This window comes from Chiloscyllium punctatum, chromosome 4 (assembly GCF_047496795.1).
Source record: "Chiloscyllium punctatum isolate Juve2018m chromosome 4, sChiPun1.3, whole genome shotgun sequence".
Lineage (NCBI taxonomy): Eukaryota > Metazoa > Chordata > Chondrichthyes > Orectolobiformes > Hemiscylliidae > Chiloscyllium > Chiloscyllium punctatum.
This window is the reverse complement of record NC_092742.1, coordinates 21,987,455-22,014,676: the sequence shown is the minus strand read 5'-3', so window position 1 is coordinate 22,014,676 and position 27,222 is coordinate 21,987,455. Positions and strand designations below refer to the sequence as shown.

At 41.9% G+C, this 27,222-nt stretch overlaps 1 protein-coding gene across 5 annotated transcripts in view; it reads right to left on the bottom strand.

Moving 5' to 3' along the window:
- The window catches only part of ylpm1 (YLP motif containing 1), a 147,054-nt gene that overhangs the window by 52,475 nt on the left and 67,357 nt on the right, over window positions 1–27,222 (bottom strand). For all 5 annotated transcript variants that reach the window (XM_072568233.1, XM_072568229.1, XM_072568230.1 and 2 more), the window contains 4 exons: window positions 23,844–24,015; window positions 22,716–22,864; window positions 15,599–15,744; window positions 7,967–8,029 (listed from right to left, as the gene is read on the bottom strand). In XM_072568233.1, coding sequence (XP_072424334.1) covers window positions 7,967–8,029; window positions 15,599–15,744; window positions 22,716–22,864; window positions 23,844–24,015 — 530 coding nt within the window. The remainder of the gene's footprint in view (window positions 1–7,966; window positions 8,030–15,598; window positions 15,745–22,715; window positions 22,865–23,843; window positions 24,016–27,222) is intronic.

Genomic DNA, 27,222 nt, shown 5'->3' with positions numbered 1-27,222 from the left:
CCAGAAACTAGCCATTCCAACAGCAAAGATGTCCCATTATACTAGCAACTCTGATGTTGACCCCTCAACATGGAAAATTGCCGAAGATAGTTCTATCCCCAAAAAGATGGACAAATCCAATAAAATCAAATACCATACTAAATCTACTTTCAACCATCAGTGAAATGGTGGAAAGAGTTGTTAACTGTATAATCAACTGGAATTTACACAGCAATAATCTATTCACAGATGCTCACTTTGTGTTCTGCCAATAGCACTTGGCTCCTGATCTCAATAAAACCTTAGACTAAAAATGGAAATATAACTGACTTCAGATTAACGTGAATACCCTTGATGCAGTGTGGCACGAGAAGCCTTAGGTAATTTGATGCCAACACGAAGACAGGAAAACTCTCTGCTGATTGAGACCAAACAGAGCACAAATGGAGATGGTTGTGATAACTGGAGGCCTTCATCTCAGTCCCTGGACATCGCTGACAGAGCATCTAAGGGGAATGTTCAAGCAGCAATCATTTTCAACTGCTTTGATGACGTTCCTTTATCATAAGGTCAGAAGTGAGGTATTCAATGACGACTGCACAGCGTTCAGAACCATTTGCAATTTTGCAGATACTAAAGCAGACCCTCTGCATATGCAGCAAGGCCTAGATAATATTTAGGCTTGGGCTGTTAAGTAGAAAGTCATACCCAGGTGTCACGACATGGGGTAAATCCCTCTGCTAATTTAAACCTGACACACCGAGAAGTTCACCTTGCCCCATAATCTGTTAAATTTTGAGAGGCAAAGAACTATCCCAGAGGTCACTATTTAACAATTTTATTTCTTAACAGCTATTTACAATTCCTTTCTCTTTGCCCACTCTATAATACAGGTCTGATAAAAACACCAAACAGGATTTACAAAATAAATTCAAATTTCAAAACTAGCCAGCTGTTGAATCTTCTCTTTATATCTTCCTCTGTAGATTTTCCTCTATCATCCTTTCTTTAGTATTCTGCTTCCAGGTCTTTCATATGAACAGGTACTTTTCAGACAGCTATTCAGCTAGCAGTCTATGCTTGTTGGATTTCTTGGCAGTTCTCCCCCTAACTGTTCAATATGTCCGGTTTTATACTCCAAAACATTGGATCATTTCACTAGTTTGATGTTGTCAAAATACTAAATTCAAACTCGAATGGATTTTGGTATCTGGGGCATAATTTAAAATGATTGGCCAAATTTGAATTTGTTCTTGTATCATGGCAACTCACCTGCACAATTGGTTTCGCAGTCAAATATTAAATTCTAATTCTTTCAGCACATTGCATGCCTCTCTAAGCCTGTGCCAACTTCCAGTCTCTCTCAAATATATAGCACACACCTACACCTTCATAAAATCAAACCATAGGAATGCCAGGCAATAACTGCTTCTAACCAGAGAGAATCTCAATATTAAAATCACAGAATCCCCCATCATGACCATCAACTGTGATGATGATAATCATTCATCAAAGCCTGATTCAGTCATGTAAATAAAGTGGATAAAGGGCAAGTCAGACACTGGGACAAGAAATTCATCTCTAGACTCCCCAAAGACAATCCCTTAAAGTACATTTAGAGTCAAAGAGTCATACAGGACAGAAACAGACTCTTCAGTCCAATTCATCCATGCCAACCAGGTTTCCCAAACCAAACTAGTCCCAGTTATCTGCGTTTAGCCCATATCCCTCAATCCTTTCTACTCATGTATCGGTCCAAATGGCTTTTAAATGTTGTAATTGTACCTGCCTCTATCACTTTTTCTCTGGCAGTAAATTCCATGTATGCACCACCCTATGTGGAAAATAAAACTGCTCCTCAGCTCACTTTTAAATCTTTCCTCTTAAACCTATGCCCTCTGGTTTTAGACTCCCCTACCCTCGGAATAAGACCTTGACAATTCACCTCAACGTCATACACGTCAGGGAAAAAAGACCGAGCCTATCCAGCCTCTTCGGATAGCTCAAAACTCTCAGTCCCAGCAACACAGAGTCATAGAGATGTATAGCATGGAAACAGACCCTTCAGTCCAACCTGTCCATGCCTACCAGCTATTCCAACCTAATCTAGTTCCATTTGCCAGACTTGGCCCATATCCCTCTAAACCCTTCCTATTCAAATATCCAGATGCCTTTTAAATGTTGCAATTTAAAATATGCAATGCTTCATGAATTTGTGTGTCATCCTTATAAATCTTTTCTGCACCATTTCCAGTTTAATAACATCTCTCTTATAGCAGGACAATCAGAACTGTATGCAGTATTTCAAAAGTGGCCTCTTCAGTGCCCTACACAGCAGCTGCATGATGTCCCAACTCCTATACTCAATGCTCTGACCAGTGAAGGCAAGTGTGCTAAACACCTTCTTTATCACCCTGATTACCTCAGACATGATTTTAAGGAACTATGCACCTGCACCCCGAGGTCCCTCTGTTTGACAATACTTCACAGGGACCTACCATTAACTGTCCAAATCCTGCCCGGTTTGTTCTACAAAATGCAACACCTTGCATTTATGCAAATTAAGTTCCATTTGTCACTCCTTGGCCCAACTGATCAAGATCCTGTTGTATTCTTAAATAACCTTCTTCACTGTCCATTATACCACCAATTTTGGTGTTACCTGAAAACTTACTAACAATGCCTCCTATGTTCTCATCCATTTAAATAAATTACAAACAACAGTGGGTCCAGCTCTGATCGTTGAAAAACTCGGTTAGTCATAGGCCTCCAGACCGAAAATAACTCTCTACCCACAACTACCTGTCTCCTACTGCCAAGTCAATTTTGTATTCAATTGGCTAGCTTTCCCTGTATCTCATGTGATTTAACCTAACAAAACAGTCAACCATGTCAACGGCCTAACGAGCTCATTTAGACAAAGTATACTGCTCTGTTCTCATCTGTCCTATTGGTCACATCCTCAACAACCTCAATCCAATTTGTGAGACACAATTTTCGAAGTACAAAGCCATGCTGACTATCCCTAATCAGTCTTTGCCTCTCCAAGTGCATGTAAATCCTGTCTCTCAGAATCCCCTCCAACGATGTACCCACCATTGATGTCAGGCTCACTGATCTATAGTTTCTAGGCTTTTCATTGCTGCCTTTCTAAAATAACGGCACAATATTGGTCACCTTCCAGTCTTCCAACACCTCACCCGTGGTTGTCGATGACACAAATATCTCTGCTAGGGGCCCTACAATTTCTTCCCTTGCTTTGCATTATGTCCTGGGATATACTTGATCAGGTCCTGAGGATTAATTACCTTTGTGTGTTCAGACTTCCAGACTTCCTCTTCTGTAATAAGGATTCTTTTTATGACATCATTATTTATTTCTCTCAGTTCCCCTAGTTTCTACACCTTTCTCCACAGGAAATACCAATGCAAAATATTTTATCTCTTTAGTATCTCTTCCATCTCCTATGGTTCCACACATAGATGGCTTAATTGATCTTGAATGGGCCCTATTCTCTCCCTAGTAACCCTTAATATACTTGTAAAATCTATTTGGATTCTCCTTAACCCTATCGACCAAAGCAATCTATTATCCCTTTTTTGCCCTCTTCATTTCCCTCTTTAGTGTACTATACTTTAGTCCTATATTTCTCATGGGAATCACCTGATCCCAGACATTTATATTTGAAATATACCTCCACCGTTCTGTTGACCACAGTCCCATTATCTCTAGTCATCCAGCGTTCCCTACTCCTATCATCTTTGCCCTTCACTCTAACAGGAACATGCAGTCGCGAAACTCTTGTTATCTCACTTTTGAAAACCTCCCACACACCAGTCATTCCTTGGCCTGTGAACAGCCTCCCCAATTAACTTTTGAAAGCTCCTGTCTAGTACCTTCAAATTGGACTTGTTTATCAATATGTACCTACTACAGAAGGAGCAAAACATGGCCTTAATTTAGAACTTCTATGCAAGGCTTATCCTTTTCCATAACTATTTTAAAAGTAATAGGATTATGGTCACTGGTCCCAAAGTGCTCCCCCACTAATACTGCAGTCACTTGCTCTGCCTTATTTCCTAAGGCCAAGTTCTGCTCCTTCTCTAGTAAGTGCATATTGATAAAGAAAATTTTCTTGAACACATATAACAAGTTTCTCCCCATCCAAGTCCTTAACACTGGCAGCCCCACTCTAAAGTTGAAAACTTCTACTATTGTTGTGGTTCTGTTCGCCGAGCTGGGAATTTGTCTTGCAAACATTTCGTCCCCTGTCTAGGTGACATCCTCAGTGCTTGGGAGCCTCCTGTGAAGTGCTTCTGTGCTGTTTCCTCCTGCATTTATAGTGGCCTGTCTCTGCCGCTTCCAGTTGTCAGTTCGAGCTGTCCGCTGTAGTGGCCGGTATATTGGGTCCAGGTCGATGTGTTTGTTGATAGAGTCTGTGGATGAGTGCCATGCCTCGAGGAATTCCCTGGCTGTTCTCTGTTTGGCTTGCCCTATAATGGTAGTGTTGCCCCTGTCGAATTCATGTTGCTTGTCGTCTGTGTGTGTGGCTACTAAGGATAGTTGGTCGTGTCGTTTTGTGGCTAGTAGTGAAACACTACATCGGACAAACAGGAAGACAGTTAACGATCCATATACACGAACACCAACTAGCCACGAAACGACACGACCAGCTATCCTTAGTAGCCACACACACAGACGACAAGCAACATGAATTTGACTGGGACAACACTACCATTATAGGGCAAGCCAAACAGAGAACAGCCAGGGAATTCCTAGAGGCATGGCACTCATCCACAGACTCTATCAACAAACACATCGACCTGGACCCAATATACCGGCCACTACAGCGGACAGCTCGAACTGACAACCGGAAGCGGCAGAGACAGGCCACTATAAATGCCGGAGGAAACAGCACAGAAGCGCTTCACAGGAGGCTCCCAAGCACTGAGGATGTCACCTAGACAGGGGACGAAACGTTTGCAAGACAAATTCCCAGCTCGGCGAACACAACCACAACAACGAGCACCCAAGCTACAAATCTTCTCCCAAACTTTGAATTTCTACTATTACAACCCCCATTATTCTGACAGATATCTGAGATCTCCCTACATATTTGCTCCTCAAGTTCCTGCACAGGAACATAGATACTTTAAATGAGTGGACAAAGGTCTCGCAGATGGAATACAATGTTAATAAATGTAAAGTCACACATTTTGGTAGGAGTAATAGTAAAAAGGACTATTACTTAAATGGTAAAAGTTACAGCATGCTGCTATACAGAGGGACCTGGGTGTCTTTGTGCATGAATCACAGAAGGTTGGTCTGCAGGTACAACAGGTAATTGGGAAGGCAAATGGAATTTTGTCCTTCACTGCTGTTGGGATTGCGTTTAAAAGCAGGGAGATTATGTTACAGCTGTATAGGGTGCTGGTGACGCCACACCCAGAGTTCTGCATGCAGTCTTAGTCTCCTTACTTGCGAAAGGATGTACTGGCACTAGAGGGGTGAAGAGGAAGTTCACTGTGCTGATTCCGGAGTTGACAGGGTTGGTTTATGAGGAGAGACTGAGTAGACTGGGATTATATTCACTGGAATTTAGAAGAATGAGGGGAGATCTTATAGAAACATATAAAATTATGAAGGGAATAGATAAGTTAGATGGAGAGAGAACGTTTCCACTTGCAGGTGAAACAAGGACAAGGCATAACCTCAAAATTAGGCAGAGCAGATTTAGGAATGAATTAAGAAGGAACTTCTTCACCCAGAGGGTTGTGAACCTATGGAATTCCTTGCCCAGTGAAGTAGCTGACGCTACTTCAGTAAATGTTTTTAAAGCGAAGATCGATAATTTTTTGAACAATGAAGGAATTAAGGGATACGGTGAAAGGGCGGGTAAGTGGATCTGAGACCACAAAAAGATGAGCCATGACCTTACTGAATAATGGAGCAGGCTCAAAAGGCCAGATGGCCAACCCCTGTTCCTAGTTCTTATGACAATTGGTGGTGCCAACAGTACAATTCCATCAAGGTGATTACCCCTTTCTTATTTCTCAGTTCCACCTATAAAGTGTTACTTGACGATCCCCCCGGAATATCCTCTCTAAGTAAAGCAGTGATGCTTTCTGTAATCAAAACACTACTCATGTCGCACTTTCAGGTGCAATCAAAGGGAACACATGTACAAGCATATACGCCAAGTAAGAACTGAATTACAAACAGGGCAGATATGCTGCCTCACCTTTTCTAATCAGGAATGCTGAAGAATAGAATAGACTAGCAATTTAGTGTCGCACACATTTAAAAGAAAAAGTGAAAAGTTTTATAACACGCTTTACTTTTGGAACCAGTAAAAATGACCTAAGTCATAGATTAGATGAAAATAAGTAAAAATCACAGCAAAGTTCGTCTCATATCAATTTCCGTTTGGGAAAAGCATATTAAAATGACGAACGCTGGAATACTCAGAATCTGCTGTTGAAGAAGCCTCGATGCTGAGACAAAAGTAAGTTGCCCATTCCGGTTGACATCAACTAGCTAGGGTCTTCTTGGTTTGCATGGCACAGAGCTATTCATTCTTCTCAGTAGCTGAGACACAAACTTGCAAGTAACACTTGTATAGCAGTAACCTGCTCATTGATGCCTCTTTTGGCTAATATTAGGGTCATCGAGCTTCTGATCTCATTACATCTTTGGTCTGAATACAGACAAAACAGGTGAACTCCACAACTGAGAGTAACTGCCCTTGACAGACTGCATTTCACTGAGCATGGCATTAAGTAGTTCTAACGAAACAGGTATCAATGGAAATCAGAGGAAAGCTCTCTGATGACATATATACCACAAGAAAACTGGTGCGATTGCTAAAGGTCAATCACCTCTGTCCCAGAATATCATTGCAGTAATTCCTCAGGGTAAATATTTTTATTTAACCTGTTCAGACACATGACACACGTCTGGGGTAGCCAGGAGTTGAAAACAGCTATGCTGGCCCAAGAGTAAAGAAATTACTACTATGGCACAAAAGCTTTAAATTACTCAAGGCAGTGTCCTAGGCCCAAGCACCTCCAGCCATTTCATCAATGACCTTCCTATGTCATTAGGTGAGCAGTAGGGGCAATGATTGCACAATTCACACTTCCTTGGACAGTGAAGGAATCCATATTCTTGTGCAGCAAAACATGGACAACAACTAAACTTATGCTGATAAATGAGATTTGTGTCAAACAAGACTATCACGAAAAAATGAGAATCGAACATTTGCCCAATACACTCAACGGTATTACCATCACTGAATCCTTCCTAACAACATTCTTGGGGGTTACCACTGATCAGATACTGAACAGAATGAACAATATAAATAATGTGTCTACATCAAGTCTGAGGCTGGAGGTTTGTGGCAAATAACTAACTTCCTCACTCAACAGTGCTTGTCTACCATCTAAAACTTAGGCGTATTGTGATGGAATAATCTCCACGAACCCAGATGAGTGAAGCTCTAACAACACAAGAACTCAAAAATCATCAAGGATAAAGCTTGATTGACACCTAAACTTTCCACAGTCACTCTCTTCATCAATCAAGCACAAAGTGGCACAAGTATGTACCATCTACACAATGCACTGCAGGAACCAACCAAGCATTGTCAAACATTACCAGTGAAACCCATGGTCTCCACCACCTAGACGGACAAGGAATGCAGATGCATGGAACACCATCATCTGCTATTCCTCTCCAAGTCACACACCATTCTGACTTAGAATTAATTAACTGTTCTTTCACTGCCACTGGGTCAAAATCCTGGAATTCCCTTTGGGTACAAGTACATGAAATTCACTGCAGTGTCTTAAGGTAGATCACCACACCTTATCAAGGTCAAATAAGGGTACATAATAAATACAGACAAGCCAATTATGCTCACAGCCCATGATTTATGACATAATAGAACTGTAAACTTTCAAATAATTTGACAGATGGTTATACTCACACGGATGAGCTTAGCAACATGCGTCTTCCCACTTCCAGGGAGTCCTCGCATAATAACTACAATCTGTAAGAAAATAATGTTCAATGTTACTGCAAAACATAATGATCCAAACCACATACAAAATATGCATTTCAAAAATAATTAATTTTTCTCTGAAGTCAAATGAGTTCTTAGCACAAACAATACAATTCCTGTGACAGAAGATAAACAAATGGATCTTGCCTTTATCTCTTAAAAAGAATGGTATTCAATCATGACATTTATAATTAATAATCCCCCTCTGAAAGTCATTCTGAAGCAAATCCTGTTACTGTACACAGAAAGACAAATATTCTAAATATGAAGTATAAGCTGACAGCTGAAATTCTGGACAAGCAATCATTGCTTAACATAGGAACATTGCATTTAAAGCAATAGATTCAGTAAAATAAATAACCTGTATGAAATTGAAAATTTACTTGTAATCCAGTAAGGGTACACTGCATTCTTTCAGATTTGAGTTACAGTTGCAGATTTCTCTAAACGTAGGTATAGACAGAGCCCTTAGGAGACCCTTGTGTGATACCGGTGCATGCAAAGGGAAGCTCTGCCTATGACGTATATTTAAAACAGATTCAAGTAAGGTCAACACCACTGAAGAACAGGAAAAAGGTTGGTGCACAATGTTTCGATCAGCTGATAAAGTTGCAAATAGACTGAGAATGATCTGATATGCAACAATAATTGTTCCAGAGATTAGAGACCAACAAATAGGATTAAAATCAGTAGAATGTGACAAGTGATGGTTCTCTGGGTACAATACTCTGGCCTTATAGCTTCATTACATACCAATGATGGGTGAAGAAATAGGGTGTTGCTTAGTGTTATGAAGATGTAGGTGTAATGTACCTTTAAGAAAGTTAAAAGCTCGCAGAACTACCTGACAGCGCCAAGTGTTCTGAACAAGATATAATGTAATCTTTTGGTCCAGCAGCTAGTGTAGCTGGTTGCCTGGAGACAAAATCAAACTTGAATTAGGCCAATCACCTTAAATTATATTAAAAAAAATTAAACTCCAATCAAGTTTGAATTTAGTATATTGACAACATTAAAAGCCAATGACACAATCCGATGCTTTGCGGGTGGAAGACCGGGAAAAATTGAATAGTTGGGAGAGAACTGCCAAAAGATCAACAGATACAGACCACAAGCTAGAACGGTGTGAGAGGTACCTGTCGAGAGAAGGGGTTGCAGAGAGAAAAACATCGACAATGATTGTGACAACAAATTGGCAAAGAGAAAACAGCTGGCTGGTTTTGAAATTTGAATTTTTGAGTAAAACTTAATCAGGGGTTTTATCTGACTAGTAGTATAGAAGGAAAAGTAAAAGATAGGTTAGAGGAAGCAGGTGAAAATAGTTGTTAGTTAATTATTCTCTGTTATACTTTAAGAAAAAAAGTTGTTAATTGGTACGTTAAATAGTTCTTGGTCTCTTGAATTTTCACAGATTACTGCACATAATAAATCTTTTCTGTGTTGCTGGTTTAAATTAAGCAGGAGGGTATACCCAGTGTCATAACAATTGGGGGCTCATCCAGGCTTTGAATACTTTGAGGGCTTTTGTCTGCGATTTGAACAGTTTGGGTCTTGGATTTGTGATTTGAACCGGTTTAGACAGATTTGAATAGATTTGGGAATACGAAAAATACCAGCAGATTTAAACACTTGCAGGTTAGTGTCCCAATTCTTTAAATAAAACGCAGGCGAGACAATTTGTTTAATTTCGGTGACTTGTGGTTGATTAAATTAAAAGTGAGAGAAATTGTTCTTAAAATTGCTAAAAGGGTTCTGGGATTTGAGGATGATCCTCAAATTTGCCAAGAATTTTTAGAAGGAAAGAAAAAAGCCATGCCTTTAGAATTAGCAAATAAGAAAGATTTGAGTTTAACCAAAGACAAAAATAAAGCTGAAATTGTAAGGGAGCAACTCAAACACTTAGGTGCATCAGAGACACAGACAAGTGCATTAGAGGTAGAAATACTTAAATTACAATTGAGGAAAATGGACTTAGATGATAAACAAAAAGAGAGGTAAGAAAGGAGGAGAGAGAAAGAGAAAGAGAGAGGAGAGAGACAGAGAGAGAGAGAAAGAGAGAGAAAGAAGAGAGAGAGATGTACTTATCTGAGCAAAAAGAGAGTTTGAACTTGAGAAGTTGCGACTTAGTCAGCAAAGTCAAGTTAACAGGATGGAGATTAAAAGAAAAGATAGTGATATACACAAATATGTCAAAACTGCCACATTTTGATGAGAAAGACGTTGAAGCCTTCTTTATTTAATTTGAAAAATTGACGAGGCAGATGGAGTGGTCCGAGGATTTTGGGGTAATGCTAGTTCAGACTAAACTAGTAGGCAGAGCTAGTGAAGTATTTACCGCACTCTCAGATCTCTTGACATTATGAAGAAGTTAAACAGGCTGTTTTAAGTGCTTATAAATTGGCACCAGAAGCATATAGATAGCAGCTCAGAATCACAAAGAACCAGGTCAGACTTATGCTGGAATCAAAAGAATTAAACATCGTCATTTTGATAGATGGGTGCGTGCTTTGAAAATAGATAGAACCCTTTGAGGCTCGACGAGAGATTATTCTGCTGAAGGAGTTTAAAAACTCACTTCCAGAGATGGCAAGAATTCACGTGGAGGAACAGAAAGTTCAGGAAGTGAGACGGGTAGCAGAATTAGCAGATGAGTACATGTGGTGCATGAGACAGCTTCTGGCCAGAATTTCGTCCTGTGAGGGAAAGAAGTTGGGAGATCCTACACTACGAAACCAAACGTAGAGAGCACTGTTAAGAATTTACCACAGGATAAAAAAGAAGCCCAAGAGGGTGGAAAGGAAGTGAAAGGCCTCACATGTTTCCACTGTGATAAAGTGGGGCACACAAAGTGATAGCGCTGGTTGTTAAAGAAAGGCACATGGGAAAAGATGCAGTAAAAGAAGCTAAGCCAGTGACAGTAGTGAGGGTAGCTGAAAAATGTGTTGCTGGAAAAGCGCAGCAGGTCAGGCAGCATCCAAGGAGCAGGAGAATCGACATTTCGGGCATAAGCCCTTCTTCAGGAAGGCCCAAAACGTCGATTCTCCTGCTCCTTGGATGCTGCCTGACCTGCTGTGCTTTCCAGCAACACATTTTTCAGCTCTGATCTCCAGCATCTGCAGTTCTCACTTTCTCCGCATTAGTGAAGGTAGTAAAGGAGACCCCAAGAAGAACAGAGGAGCTGCAGGCAAGTGCACAGCCTAGGCAGAGTTAGTACCTGATCTTGACAAAGAATTGACCTGTTTGGATAAAGTTTACTCAGGAAGAACAGGGAGATAACGACAAGAAGTTATAATTTTGAGAGATACAGAATCTCACCGGTCGCTGATAGTAAGAGATGAGGAAATATGCACTCTTTCTGATCTGATACCTGAGAGTGTGGTAATTTGTGGAATAGATAACAGAAATTTAGCGTTCCCCTATGTAAGATCAGGTTGGTGTGCCAATTCACGACCGGGGAAGTTACAGTGGGAGTGATTGACAGAGTCGGTAAAAACAATGACTGCAGATGCTGGAAACCAGATTCTGGATTAGTGGTGCTGGAAGAGCACAGCAGTTCAGGCAGCATCCAAGTAGCTTTGAAATCGACGTTTCGGGCAAAAGCCCTTCATCAGGAATAAAGGCAGTGAGCATGAAGCGTGGAGAGATAAGCTAGAGGAGGGTGGGGGTGGGGAGAAAGAAGCATAGAGTACAATGGGTGAGTGGGGGAGGGGCTGAAGGTGATAGGTCAAGGAGGAGAGGGTGGAGTGGATAGGTGGAAAAGGAGATAGGCAGGTAGGACAAGTCCGGACAAGTCATGGAGACAGTTACTGAGCTGGAAGTTTAGAACTAGGGTGAGGTGGAGGAAGGGGAAATGAGGAAACTGTTGAAGTCCACATTGTTGCCTTGGGGTTGAAGTGTTCCGAGGCGGAAGATAAGGCGTTCTTCCTCCAGGCATCTAGTGGTGAGGGAGCGGCGGTGAAGGAGGCCCAGGACCTCAATGTCCTCGGCAGAGTGTGAGGTGGAATTGAAATGTTGGGCCACGGGGTGGTGTGGTTGATTGGTGCGGGTGTCCCGGAGATGTACCCTAAAGCACTCTGCTAGGAGGCTCCCAGTCTCCCCAGTGTAGAGGAGACCGCATCGGGAGCAACGGATACAATAAATGATATTAGTGGATGTGCAAGTAAAACTTTGATGGATGTGGAAGGCTCCTTTAGGGCCTTGGATAGAGGTGAGGGAGGAGGTGTGGGCGCAGGTTTTACAGTTCCTGCGGTGGCAGGGGAAAGTGCCAGGATTGGAGGGTGGGTTGTTTGGGGGCGTGGACCTGACCAGGTAGTCGCGGAGGGAACGGTTTTTGCGGAAGGCGGAAAGGGGTGGGGAGGGAAATATATCCCTGGTAGTGGGGTCTGTTTGGAGGTGGCGGGAGTGTCGGCGGATGATTTGGTTTATGCGAAGGTTGGTAGGGTGGAAGGTGAGCACCAGGGGCGTTCTGTCCTTGTTAGGGCTGGAGGGGTGGGGTCTGAGGGCGGAGGTGCGGGATGTAGACAAAATGCGTTGGAGGGCATCTTTAACCATGTGGGAAGGGAAATTGTGGTCTCTAAAGAAGGAGGTCATCTCGTGTGTTCTGTGGTGGAACTGGTCCTCCTGGGAGCAGATCCGGCGGAGGCGGAGGAATTGGGAATATGGGATGGCATTTTTGCAAGAGGTAGGGTGGGAAGAGGTGTAATCCAGGTAGCTGTGGGAGTCGGTGGGTTTGTAAAAAATGTCAGTGTCGAGTCGGTCGTCATTAATGGAGATGGAGAGGTCCAGGAAGGGGAGGGAGGTGTCAGATATGGTCCAGGTAAATTTAAGGTCAGGGTGGAATGTGTTGGTGAAGTTGCTGAATTGCTCAACCTCCTCGCGGGAGCACGAGGTGGCGCCAATGCAGTCATCAATGTAGCGGAGGAAGAGGTGGGGAGTGGTGCCGGTATAATTACGGAAGGTCAACTGCTCTACGTAGCCAACAAAGAGACAGGTATAGCTGGGGCCCATACGTGTGCCCATGGCTACCCCTTTGGTCTGGAGGAGTGTCAGTTCCAGAAATTCAGTTTGTTCTTTGGAATGATTTGGCAGGGTCCAAGGTTGGAGTGACTTTCCTTGTTATGGAGGACTACCAAAAGATCAACAGGTAAAGACTTCTAGCCAGAACTGTCTGAGAGGTACCTGGCTAGAGGAGTTGCACAGATTAGCAATGACCGAGACAGCAAATCTGCAATGAGAAGATTTAACAGCTGGCTAGTTTTGAAATTTGAATTTTTCAGGACTGTATCGAGAAAGACAAGCCAGTTACATCACCAAATTGGACTTAATGCGTGGTTACTGGCAGGTACCTTTATCAGAGATGGCAAAAGAAATTTCTGCATTTGTAACCCCAAATGTGCCATATCAATTTAAAGTAATGCCCTTTGGATTGAAGAATGCATCTGTCACATTCAAAAGACTCATGAACAGAGTTGTGGCTGGGTTAACAAACTGTGCAGTCTATTTGGTCGATGTAGTGAACTTTACTCAGTCTTGGAACGATCACATGGTACAGTTGGCAGAGCTCTTTGAATGACTATGAGAAGCAAAACTGGTGATAAACTTAAACAAAACAGAATTCGCGAAAGCAAAGCTGACGTTCTTGGGACATAACATCAGTCATGGAAGCTTGACCACACGGAATGCAAAGGTGAAGGCCATCGAGGAATTTGCATGACCAACCTCGAAGAAAAAGGTGCTTTGATTCTTAGGACTCAGTGGATTCATTTGGAAGTTTGTTCCAAACATCAGCAAAGTAGTGGCACCATTAACCGATTTACTGATGAACAACAGTTTTGGTGGACAGAACATTGCTAGGGTGTATTCAACCATTTGAAATCAATATTAACCACCAAACTAGTTTTAGCTACACCAAACTTTTCAAAACCTTCTAAAGTTGCCATCGATGCTAGTGACATAGGAATTGGATCTGTACTCCTACAGGAAGATGAGAATGGGATTGAATGGCTAGTTGGTTACTTTTCGAAGAAGTTCAACATCCACCAGAGGAAATACTCCACGATCAAAAAAGAATTATTGAGTTTGGTACTGGCCTTACAACATTTTAATGTTTATGTCACGAACAATGTGTCGGAGACGGTTGTGTACATGGATCATGATCATGTTGCAGGTTGTAAGAAGGTAATCACAGATGCATTATCGCGGATTTAACTGATAAAGTTTGGATTAGAGTTGTATTTATTTAATTTTTTTGATATATTGTGATATGGGAAGAAGTTACGGTGAGCTTAGATTATTGGTACATTAGGGTAATGTGTTTAAAGAATAGAAAAGAAAAGCCACCTTTTCATTGTGATGGTTCATATTTTCTTAAGGGCGGACGTGTTATGAAGATGTGGGTGTATTGTACTTTTAAAAAAAATTAAAAGCTAGCAGAACAACCTCGACAGCACCAAGTGTTCTGAACAAGATACAATGTAACCTTTCGGTCCAGAAGCCAGAGTTGATGGTTGTCTGGAGACAAAAACAAATTTGAATTAAGACAATCGGTTTAACTTGCACCGCCAAAAAAAAAACCAAACTCCAATCAAGTCTGAATTTAGTATATTGACAATATTAAAAGCTAATGACACAATATGATGCTTTGGGGCTATAAGACTGGGAAAAATTGAACAGCTGGGGGGAGAAGTGCCAAAAGACCAACAGACATAGACTACTAGTCAGAACTGTCTGAGAGATACCCGCCTCGAGAAGGCGTTGCATAGAGAAAAGCAACAACACTGACCGGAAGTGCAAATCTGCAAAGAGAGCATTTGACAACTGGCTGGTTTTGAAATTTGAATTTTTCAGTAAATCTTAATTAGGGGTTTTATCAGACTAGTATTTACAGATAGGAAAGTAAAAGATAGGTTAGAGGAAGGAGTTGTAAATAGCAGAAAAATGAAAGTGTTGGACTGTGTTCAAATAACGATCGAAATTGGTGAATGGCAAAAGTCGTCTCTTTATTCAGAAACCGCAAAACTGCTATTTGCAGTTTCTGAATATAGAGACTACTTTTGCCACTCACCGATTTCGATCGTTATTTGAACACAATCCCACACTCATATTTTTCTCTATTGAAATTCATCTGTCAGGTGTCTATTTGGCTATTTTGTCAATGTCCCTCTGCAGTCACTATTCATTATTCTCCCTAGCTTAGTATTTATCTGCAACTTCAGAGATTTTGCCCTTAATCATCTCCAAGTCGTTTATGTCAATCAGACAAAACAAGTGTCACACTGCTGGAACACCACTTTTGCCTTGTTTCCAGTCTGAGAAATACACATCTATACATACCCTTTGTGTCCTATCTGTTCGCCAATTCTAATCAATGTTGCCAAGCCCCATCAATCACAAGCTTTTGTAAATTTGCTAACTAACCTGCCATGAGGCACTATATTAAATGCTTTCCCAAACTTAAATGTACAACATCCACAGCACCTTAGCGACCTCTTCTAAGAGGAAATCAAACAAATGGAAAGATAAGTCAGCAGAAGTCATAAGGCAAAAAACATAACTCACCCTGTCAGGCCGGCTCTGCCTGCCAGGCATTTTTAGAATATCATCAACATTTTTACTTTCTGGTTTCTTTTCAACACGTGGAGGAGGATGTGATGGATGTGGGGCCGAAGGTGGAATCCGTTCGTCAGAGTATCCTCGTCTTTCCCCTAAAATGTTTGGTAAGAGACATTTCACTAATACTGATATCAAATTATTAATTAAGATAAATGATTACAAAGACATGTGTGCAATTCAGATAATTTTGTGAAAAGCAAAATGATTCTTCTCGCCAAAGTCGGGGCATGATAAAGAAAACTTCAATGCTGAACAATCAAGTACTCAGAATTAACAAAACTTAGAGGCACAAGGTTATGGAATGGCAAGACCATATCTAGATTTAATATCATTTTGATTATCATCTATGCAAAAATATACTGACAAAATATCATGCTCTTGTGGCACTCTGGATTTGACCCTACCCCTGGACTGGGAGATCCAGGTTCAAGTCCCAGCTACAATACAATCTCTGAACAGCTTAATTTGAAATAGAAGTATCATGAAACTGGAAATAAAAATCGTAAAATAAACTAACTGTGACCAGCCGAGTGTCACAGGATCAATGCTGGGCCTTGGCTTTTTACAACCTTTACAAATTACTTCAATTAAGAGAGCGAGACTACGCTATCAAAGTTGATGATGATACAAATTATACCATGGAATGGCGAACTGTAGGAAAGACACAAAGAGTCATAAGACAAGTTACGTGAGTGAGGTAAAAACAATGACTGCAGATGCTGGAAACCAGATTCTGGATTAGTGGTGCTGGAAGAGCACAGCAGTTCAGGCAGCATCCAAGTAGCTTCGAAATCGACGTTTTGGGCAAAAGCCCTTCATCAGGAATAAAGGCAGTGAGCCTGAAGCGTGGAGAGATAAGCTAGAGGAGGGTGGGGGTGGGGAGTAGGTAGCATAGAGTACAATGGGTGAGTGGGGGAGGGGATGAAGGTGATAGGTCAAGGAGGAGAGGTGGAGTGGATAGGTGGAAAAGGAGATAGGCAGGTAGGACAAAACCGGACAGGTCATGGGGACAGTTACTGAGCTGGAAGTTTAGAACTAGGGTGAGGTGGGGGAAGGGGAAATGAGGAAACTGTTGAAGTCCACATTGATGCCTTGGGGTTGAAGTGTTCCGAGGCGGAAGATAAGGCGTTCTTCCTCCAGACGTCTGGTGGTGAGGGAGCGGCGGTGAAGGAGGCCCAGGACCTCCATGTCCTCGGCAGAGTGGGAGAGGGAGTTGAAATGTTGGGCCATGGGGCGGTGTGGTTGATTGGTGCGGGTGTCCCGGAGATGCTCCCTAAAGCGCTCTGCTAGGAGGCGCCCAGTCTCCCCAGTGTAGAGGAGACCGCATCGGGTGCAACGGATACAATATTAGTGGATGTGCAAGTAAAACTTTGATGGATGTGGAAGGCTCCTTTAGGGCCTTGGATAGAGGTGAGGGAGGAGGTGTGGGCGCAGGTTTTACAGTTCCTGCGGTGGCAGGGGAAAGTGCCAGGATTGGAGGGTGGGTTGTTTGGGGGCGTGGACCTGACTAGGTAGTCGCGGAGGGAACGGTTTTTGCGGAAGGCGGAAAGGGGTGGGGAGGGAAATATATCCCTGGTAGTGGGGTCAGTTTGGAGGTGGCGGGAGTGTCGGCGGATGATTTGGTTTATGCGAAGGTTGGTAGGGTGGAAGGTGAGCACCAGGGGCGTTCTGTCCTTGTTACGGTTGGAGGGGTGGGGTCTGAGGGCGGAGGTGCGGGATGTAGACAAAATGCGTTGGAGGGCATCTTTAACCACGTGGGAAGGGAAATTGTGGTCTCTAAAGAAGGAAGTCATCTCGTGTGTTCTGTGGTGGAACTGGTCCTCCTGGGAGCAGATCCGGCGGAGGCGGAGCAATTGGGAATACGGGATGGCATTTTTGCAAGAGGTAGGGTGGGAAGAGGTGTAATCCAGGTAGGTGTGGGAGTCGGTGGGTTTGTAAAAAATGTCAGTGTCGAGTCGGTCGTCATTAATGGAGATGGAGAGGTCCAGGAAGGGGAGGGAGGTGTCAGAGATGGTCCAGGTAAATTTAAGGTCAGGGTGGAATGTGTTGGTGAAGTTGTTGAATTGCTCAACCTCCTCGCGGGAGCATGAGGTGGTGCCAATGCAGTCATCAATGTAGCGGAGGAAGAGGTGGGGAGTGGTGCCGGTGTAATTATGGAGGATCAACTGCTCTACGTAGCCAACAAAGAGACAGGCATAGCTGAGGTCCATACCTGTGCCCACGTCCACCCCTTTGGTCTGGAGGAAGTGGGAGGATTCTAAGGAGAAATTGTTAAGGGTGAGGACCAGTTCGGCCAAACAAATGAGAGTGTCGGTGGAAGGGTACTGTTGGGGACGTCTGGAGAGGAAAAAACGGAGGGCTTGGAGGCCCTGGTCATGGCGGATGGAGGTGTAGAGGGATTGGATATCCATGGTGAAGATGAGGCATTGGGGGCCGGGGAAACGGAAGTCTTGGAGGAGGTGGAGGGTGTGGGTGCTGTCTCGAACGTATGTGGGGAGTTCCTGGACTAGGGGAGATAGGACAGTGTCGAGGTAGGTAGAGATGAGTTCAGTGGGGCAGGAGCATGCTGAGACAATGTGTCGGCCAGGGTGGTCAGGCTTGTGGATCTTGGGAAGGAGGTAGAACCGGGCAGTGCGGGGTTCCCGGACTATGAGGTTGGAAGCTGTGGGTGGGAGATCTCCTGAGGTGATGAGGTTCTGTATGGTCTGGGAGATGATGGTTTGGTGATGGGGGGTGGGGTCATGGTCGAGAGGGCAGCAGGAAGAGGTGTCCTCGAGTTGACGTTTGGCTTCAGCGGTGTAGAAGTCAGTGCGCCAGACCACCACTGCGCCCCCTTTATCCGCTGGCTTGATGGTGAGGTTGGGATTGGAGCAGAGGGATTGGAGGGCTGCGCGTTGTGAGGGTGAGAGGTTGGAGTTGGGGGGGGGGGTAGACAGGTTGAGGCGGTTAATGTCCCGGCGACAGTTGGAAATGAAGAGGTCGAGGGCAGGTAATAGGCCAGCGCGGGGTGTCCAGGTGGATGCAGTGTGCTGGAGGTGGGCAAAGGGGTCTTTGGAAGGTGGGCGGGAGTCCTGATTGTGAAAGTAAGCTCGGAGGTGGAGGCGACGGCGACGGAAGCATTGTTCGATGTCACGGCGTGTATTAAATTCATTGATGCGTGGATGGAGGGGGATGAAGGTGAGTCCTTTGCTGAGGACTGATTGTTCGTCCTCAGTGAGGGGGAGGTCTGGGGGGATGCTGAAAACTCGGCAGGGCTGGGAGCTGGGATGTGAGTGGGCAACAAAACTGCGAAAGGATCATATTGTGAGGGAAAGTGAAATAATTTACCTTAGTCATAAGACTAGAAAAAATTAATTATTTTTGAAAATGTGAAACTTCAAGTATTGACGTGCAGAGAGATGTAGAAGCATTTACCCATAGTATGCAGACATTGCACACTTCTTTTTTACTATTTCATGCAATTCAGCCGCTGCTGGCTGGGCAGCACTTATTGCCCATCCCTGATTGCCCTGGAGAATGTAGTGGTGAGCTACCTTCTTAAAACACTGCAGTCCACATGGTGTAGGTACACTCACAGGGTTGTTATAGAGGAAGATCCAGATTCTTGCTCCAGCAACAGTCCTTATAGTCAGTTTAGGTTGTGGGTTTGGAAGATGCTGTTGAAGTAATCTTGAGGATAAGCTGCAGCACAACATATATGCTTATGGTACACATTCCTACCATTTTACACTGTTAGCAGAGGCAGTGAATGCAGTGGCTGATGGGGTGTCAGTCAAGCACAGAGATATTGTCCTTGATACTGTTGGACTTCAAATGTTTTTGGAAGTGCACTCAGCCGTGAAAGTGGAAAATATTTCATCACACTCCTCAATTGTGCCTTGTAGATGGTGAACTGACATTGGCTCATCAGATGAGTTACTTGCCAAAGGATTTCCAGCCTTTGATCTGCTCTTGTAGCCACAATATTTATATGACTGATCCAGTTCAGCTTCTGGTCAACAGTAGTCTCCAAGTTGTATTCACTGGAGCATCAGCCGTGGCAATGCCAATGAATGTCAAAGGGAAAACAACAGATTCTTTCTCATTGAAGATGGATATTGCCTGTCACTTGTAGGGCACAAATATTAGAAAGGGAAATGCTGTGTTGGCCAGGAGTTTGGAAATTCAAGGAGTCTTTCTATAATTGAACAAGGGCTTTGGTGAGATCCCATCTGGAGGAATGAGTGCAGTTTCAGTCTTCATATTTAAGGAAGGATAGATTTACATTTCTCCCTGGGATGATGGGGTTGACCTTAGATGGGAGGCCAAGTAGTTAAAAAAAAATTCATTGGATGTGGGTGTTGCTGTCTAGGCCAGCTTTTATTTTCCATCCCTAATTGCTTAGAGGGCAGTTAGGAGTCAGCCACATTGCTGAGGATCTGGAGTCACATGTAGGCCAAACTGGGTAAGAATAGCAGTTTCCCTTGCAAAAGGACATTAGTGAACCAGATGGGTTTTTCTGACAAGCGATAACAGTTTGACAATGATCATTAGACTCCATGCTGAATTTTTATTGAATTCATATTCCACAACTTGCTATGGTGGAAATCAAACCTGTGTCCCCAGAACATAACCCAAACTCTGGATTAATAGTCCAGTGATACCACTAGGCCACATGCCCATCATAAAGAGGAACAGGAATAGGCTGCTCAGCCCTTCAAACCTACTTCACCGTTCAGTAGAAGTATGGCTGGTCCGACATTCCACTTTCCTGTAATTTTCATGACGCGTGATTCCATGACTGATCTAGAATCTATCTCAGCCTTAAATACACATGAGTACTCTGCCACACAGGTCTATATGGCAAGGAGTTCCAAAGATCCTCAACTCTTCAAGAAGTAATTACTTCTCATCTCAGTCTCAAAACTGTTTAGCCTTTGCTCATAAGACAATCCATCCATATTACAGATCATCCTAGTAAACTTTCTCTGAACTGCCTTCAATTAAATTATATCTTTCCTTAAACAAGGGAATCAAAACTGCTTATAGTATTCCAGATATGGTCTCACCAGCACCTTGTACTGTTTCTGTAGATATCTCTACTCTTTCAGCCCCCTTTGAAATGAGAGCCAACATCCAATTAGCCTTCCTGCTGTAAATGTGCGCTAGCTTTCTGTGTTTCATGTACAAGAATCCACAAGTCCCATTCTGTTGCAGTTGCCTGCAGTTTCTCTCCGATTAAATAAAATTCTGTTCTTTTGTTCTTCCTTCCAAAATCAAGAGATAGAGAGTGGATTAAATTTGTGGATGATGCAAAACGAGGTGGAAAGGCAAACTTTAGGATGGACACAAAGATTACAAAGAGCCACAGACAGGTTAAGTATATCATGTGGGAACGTGTAATTAAAAGAAACTTTTAAGTGTTAATGTTCAGAGAGATTGGGGGCATTTGCCCAAGGCATACCAACAGTTAACTTTACATTTTCTCATATTATATTTGATTCGTCAACTTTTTGTCCACTTACTTATGCTCTCAATATCTCTCTGAAAATGCTTGTATCCCTCTCACAACCTACTTTTCCATCTATTTTTGTGCTGTATGCAAATTTGACTACAGTATTTTCACATCTTTCTCCAAGTCATTATTGTAAATAATTGTGGTCGCAGCAGAGAGCCCTACTAATGATTGGTCACCTGAAAAAGAACCCATTACCCTCACTCATGTTTCCTGCCCAATAGGCAATTCGCTTTCCATGTCAATATATTACCTCTAACACCATGGGCTCTTATGACTTAAACTTTTTTGTGAGGTACCTTGTTGAAAACCTTTTGGAAGTCCAATTACAACACATCTATTGGTTTCCCTCTATCCACGCTGGCTAAGACTTCCTCAAAAACTCAAATAAATTAGTCAGACATATCTGAGGATTCATGAAGTTATGCTGTCTCTTTTTGATTAGACTCTGATTTTGCAACTGTTCTGGATTACTTCCTTAATAATTCATTCCAATATTTTTCCAAAGCAGATGGTATGCTAATTGTCCTACAGTTAGCCATTTTTTGGCCTCTTTCCCCTTTTTGAATGTAGATGTAACATTAGCAGTATTCTAATCCTCTGGTAGTTATCCAGAATCCAACTAATTTTTTGGAAAATTACAACCAATGCATCCCTTGGACCAATACTTAAGTTTAGAAGAATGAGAAATAATCTCATTGAAACATCCAAGATTCTGAAGGAGCTTGACAGAGTAGACACGAAAAGATTGTTTTCACTGGTTAGGAAACATAGGAACGTAGTCTCAGGATTAGGGGCTGATCATTTAGGACTGAAGTGAGAAGATATTACTTCATTCAAAGGGTAGTAAAACCTGGGAAAACTCTCCCCCAGCTGTTGAGAGTGCATTTTAGGTTGGGCCAGACAAACTTTTTGTCTCTTAAGAAATCAAGGGATAAAAGTATAAGCAGAAAAGTCGAGATGAAGTCAATGCCTAACCTTGATTATACTGAATGGCAGAGCAGGCTTGACAGACTATTTGGTCTGTTCCTGCTTATATTTCTAGACGTTTTGTGAGTACAGAATGATCTGAATCTCTAAAATACAGTCGGTTATGAATAGGAATATGCGCTATTTTGTCATTTCACCTCAACAGAGGATCATAAGAAAGAGAAATTAATCTTCAACCAAGACTAAAAATCAGTAATACCCGAACACTGAAGTTGCAGATGCCATGTTTATACATGAACAGCGAAAAAGCAGATAAAGACTTGCCTTCAGAATTTTGTCAAGATAATTTCTTTAATTCCAACGCACAGGAACCTCCAGCATAATTCAATCTACCCACAATATTCAAATTTCCAATCATGCTACTCAGTTCAATTTACCAGCCTCTGATTCTCAGAGACTGCTAGCAATGGTGATATTGAACAATAATTTGATGTAGCTTGTATATAAATACCATCACAATTACCTGTTCCAATATGCCAATACTCATTTCAATGCTGTGATGACTCAATTTGGCAAAACCATCAACAAGTAATCTAGCTGGCATCTAAATAACTGTGTGAATGACACAAATTCAAATACCTCCAAAACCACCAGGTGGGTGATCAAATGGCGGTCGATCAGATAAGCGATCAAACTGTGGTCTGTCAAAACCCCCTCGATTGAAGTGATCCTTACTGTCTGGATAGTTGTGATATCCACTTGAACGAGTGGGTGGGCCATGAGACATTCTGCAAGTGAAACCCACACACATAAAAGTTTACTTCTGACATTTACAGAGGAAAGAATCTTCCTTAATTTAAAGAACAAAAGAGAATCAGGCTTCTTGACAGAATGGGAACCAAAAAGCATATCCTCTCTCAGTCAGTTGATTGGTTTGATAGATGCCAACAAAATACCACTTAAAAAACTATACCATAGGTGTTATTATTCACAATTAATAAAGATGAACATATATTAATGATACATTGTACACAGAAATGATATGGTTAAATAGTGCATTATAGATGCATGGCCTTCAGCTATCTGAGGATGTCAAGTTTGCTCAGGCTGGATGGCTATTCTGCATAAAATTCATTCACAGAATGTGGGTTAGGCCTGCCCTTCCCTAACTGCCCAGAAGTCCACATTACTGTGGGTCTGGAGTCACACTTAGGCCAGACCAGCTAAGGATGACAGTTTCTTTCCTTAAAAGGTATTAGTAAACCAGATGGGTTTTTCTGAAAATTGACAATGGGTTCATGATCGTTAGACCTTTAATTCTAGATTTTTAAAAATGATTTCAAATCCTATCATCTGGATGTGTGTTCTCAGGACATTAACTCTAGAGTTATAGCCTAGCCATAATACCACTAGGTCAATGCCTCTCCTGCTGGTTTGCAGTGCAGAGTGATGCCAACAATGTGGGTTCAATTCCTACAACAGCTGAGGTTACATGAAGGACCCACCTTCTCCACTTTTTCTGTTGCCACAGGTGTTATGAAATCCAAGTTAAATCACAAGTCAACTTTATAGTCCATTAGGACTAGCTTTATAGTCCACTAGAACTATGGTGACATTACCTTTACAGCATTTTGAACAAGATTTGGGAGGTTTGGTGTCACATCTTGGCTGTTCCTGCAAACTCACTTGCTACAAATCACAAATACTTCCTCATCACATTAATCTTTAGTTTATATTATGACATTTTAATTCAGGTCCAATGCTTACCTATCCTCACGCCCAAATCGCTCACGCTCAAATCCTTCCCTCTCATAATCTCCCATTGACCTGTCCCTGTATAGGTCACGCTCTCTATCATAGTCTCTCCGATCCAAGAATGAATCTCTTCTTTCCAAAAATTGATCTCGTTCCCCATAACGATCTCGAGGACCAAGAGAATCTAAATGGGAGAATATCACTCTGTGAAATCGAAAGACCATTTGATCCATTTATTTTTAGTGAATTCCTCAAGTTATTTTTAGTCGTAATTGGTCACTGATGACATCACCAGGACAAATGGTAAGATTTAGTAAGCTTGACTGCATGAAAGGAGACGATCATTAGTTGATCACTGCTTGTAGTTATGACAGTGATAAAATTGTCAGCAAATGTTATCATGATTCTGACTATTTGAAATGGAAGAAACTTGTGAGTAATTATTACTATTAGTCACTACTTCAGAGTATCCCTTCCACACAGTCAGTGAAAAGGTTATAAGTTTTGAAAATCTATTTGCTTACAGGGCTTCTCAGAGAACATTTTCTTTTAGAGCCAACAAACTGGAGTTGCACACACATAAGCATGCAATCAGTACTCAAATACTGGGAAACAAATGCATCCTGGCCTGTTCTCATCAGTGAAAAAAGTCACATTACAAGGGCACCATTTCTCTTTTGTTTGCTCTTGTCTGCTACCAATCACTAAATAGTTGAATATTAGGAACCAAAGTGCTGCTGGTTAATATTGTAGCTTGAATTATGCTAGACAACATTTTAAAGAGCCACAGGCATTATGACATTGAAGGATAACACACAAGACTACAAAAAAAATCTCAATTCTGTTTTATTTTCATCCAACATTCCCAAAAGTTATTATCACTCTTAAAATAGATTTTTCAGAATTAAATGAAAAGGAAGACTTAACATAACTCTAAATGCACCCAAATAAACCGATTCATCTGAGTAATTCTTCTTCAAACTGAAATTTTTCAAATGAAATTACATTGAAAAACGTAATAACCGAATTAGAATGGACAATGACTCTTGTATTTCATTACTTGTAAAATGCTTTGAGACGAAGTCATGAGAGGTATAACACAATTGCTTCTAAGATATATATAAAAGGGAAGAGTTGTTAAGGTGAATGTTGGTCCCTTGGATATGAAACCAGCGAGTTAATAATGGGCAACATTAAAATGATAGAGATGCTAAATCAATACTGTGCCTCAGTTTTCATGGTGGAAGACAATAGTCCCATTCCTATTGGAACAGGCAAGTTACAGGCAATTGAAAGGGTAGAACTTAGAACAATCAACATCGATAGGGAAAAGGTACTCAGAATAGCATTAGGATTGAGGGCAGACAAGTCCCCTGGGCCTGATGGCCTACATTGTAGGATATTAAAGGAAGTGGCAGCGGAGATAGTGAATCCATTGGTTAAAATATTCCAAAATTCCCTGCACAGCAAAGAAATTCCAGTGGATTTCAAAACTATTAACATAACACTCTTATTCAAAAAGGAAGGGAGGCAATATGTGGGAAATTACAGACCAGTTAAACATCTGCGTTGGGAAAGTGTTAGAATCAATGATCAAGGAAGCAATATCATGACAGTTGGAAAGTCAAAACGCTATCCACCAGAGTCAGCATGGTTTTACGAAGGGCAAATCATGTTTGACTAATTTGTTGGAGTTCTTCGAAGATGCAACAAGCAAAGTGGATAATGGGTCCTGTAGATGTAACATATCTGAACTTCCAGAAGACGTCTGATAAGGGGCCACACAAAAAAATAATTCACAATGTTAGATCATACTAGATTAAGGATAATTTATTAGCCGAGATTGATGAGTGGCTGATGGACAGAAGACAGAGAGCTGGAATGAACGGGTATTTTTCTGGATGGCAAGAAGTAACTAGTGGGGTGCCACAGGGTTTGGTCCTTGGGCCCCAGCTATTTACAATTTACTGTTATGGACTAGACCAGACCACTCAAAACATTCTTAAGCAGGCAGCCCAGGCCATAACTTTACAATTTGTTTCGGTGAGTGTACAGTGAAAATTACCTGGAGTAAGTTAGCTAGGTTGACCAGCAGGTTTTAAAACAGACAAAAATGTATTCACAAAATTACAGAATGAAACACAAAGAACAGAATAAAGAACAGCTACAGAACAGTCTATCCAAACTCGACTTTATTATGCTGTTCCGATTATGCACAACAGTCTCAATAAACTAACCCCCTTAAACACAGTAAAAATGAAACAAAGGCTAACAGGTCGACGTTTGAAGGGTAGCAGGAGAGACAGTCTAGCAGCGTGTTTCCACAAGCTCCACAACTGAACTCCCTAACTAGTTCTGGACTGAACTGCTCAGCTGGAGAGTTGGCCATGCCTCCTTGACTTATACAGTTTGCTTCTAAAAGCATAAATGCTTTGGCTTAAAGACTCATCTAGTTACATATAAACAAAAAAGCCTTTCATCTCTGTACCAAACCCAGCTGTTTCGGAGCCCAGACTATTTATGACCCCTCTGAGAAAAACCAAGAACACAGTATCCTTGAGAAACGGACCAGCTTTAGAAAAAAGGACTATGTTAACGACTTAGATACAGGGAGAAAAGCCAATTTTGTAGATGACACAAAAATAGGCTGGAATGGTAAATTGCAATGAGGAAATAAGAAATTACAAAAGGAGATAGATAGGTTAGGAGAGTCGGCCAAAATATGGCAGATGGAGTTTAAGGTGGATAAGTGAGAGATCATGTATTTTGGTTGGAAAAATGAGAAGGGGACCTGTTACCTAAATTGGGACAGACTTCGGGGTACTACAGTGCAGAGGCATCTTGGTGTCCTCGGTCATGAGTCACAGAAAACTCACATGCAGATAAAGCAGATAATAAAGAAATTGAATGAAATGTTCGCTTTTATAGCTAAAGGAATAGAATATAAAAGGTAAGGATGTATTGTTGCCACCATACAAGGCAATGGTGAGACTGCATTTGGAGTATTATGCACAGTTTTGGTCCCCTTATTTGAGAGATGATGTAGTGGCACTGGAGGCAGTTCAGAAGAGATTCAGTAGATTAATCCCAGAGCTGAGGGGTTTGTCGTAGGAAGAGAGATTGGTCAGTTTAGGTCTATACTCTCTGGAATTTAGAAGAATAAAGGGAGATCACAGTGAGATATTCAAGATGATAAAAGGTGTGGATAAAATAAACATGAAGCAGATGCTTCCTCTTGTGGGGCATTCTAGGACGACAGGATAGTCTTAGGATAAGGGTTAGCAAATTTATAACAGAGTTTAAGAGAAACTACTTCTCCAAAAGGTTTATAAATTCTGCGAAATTTGCAACTCTAGAGTGTGGTAGATGCTGGGACAGTGAGTACATTTAA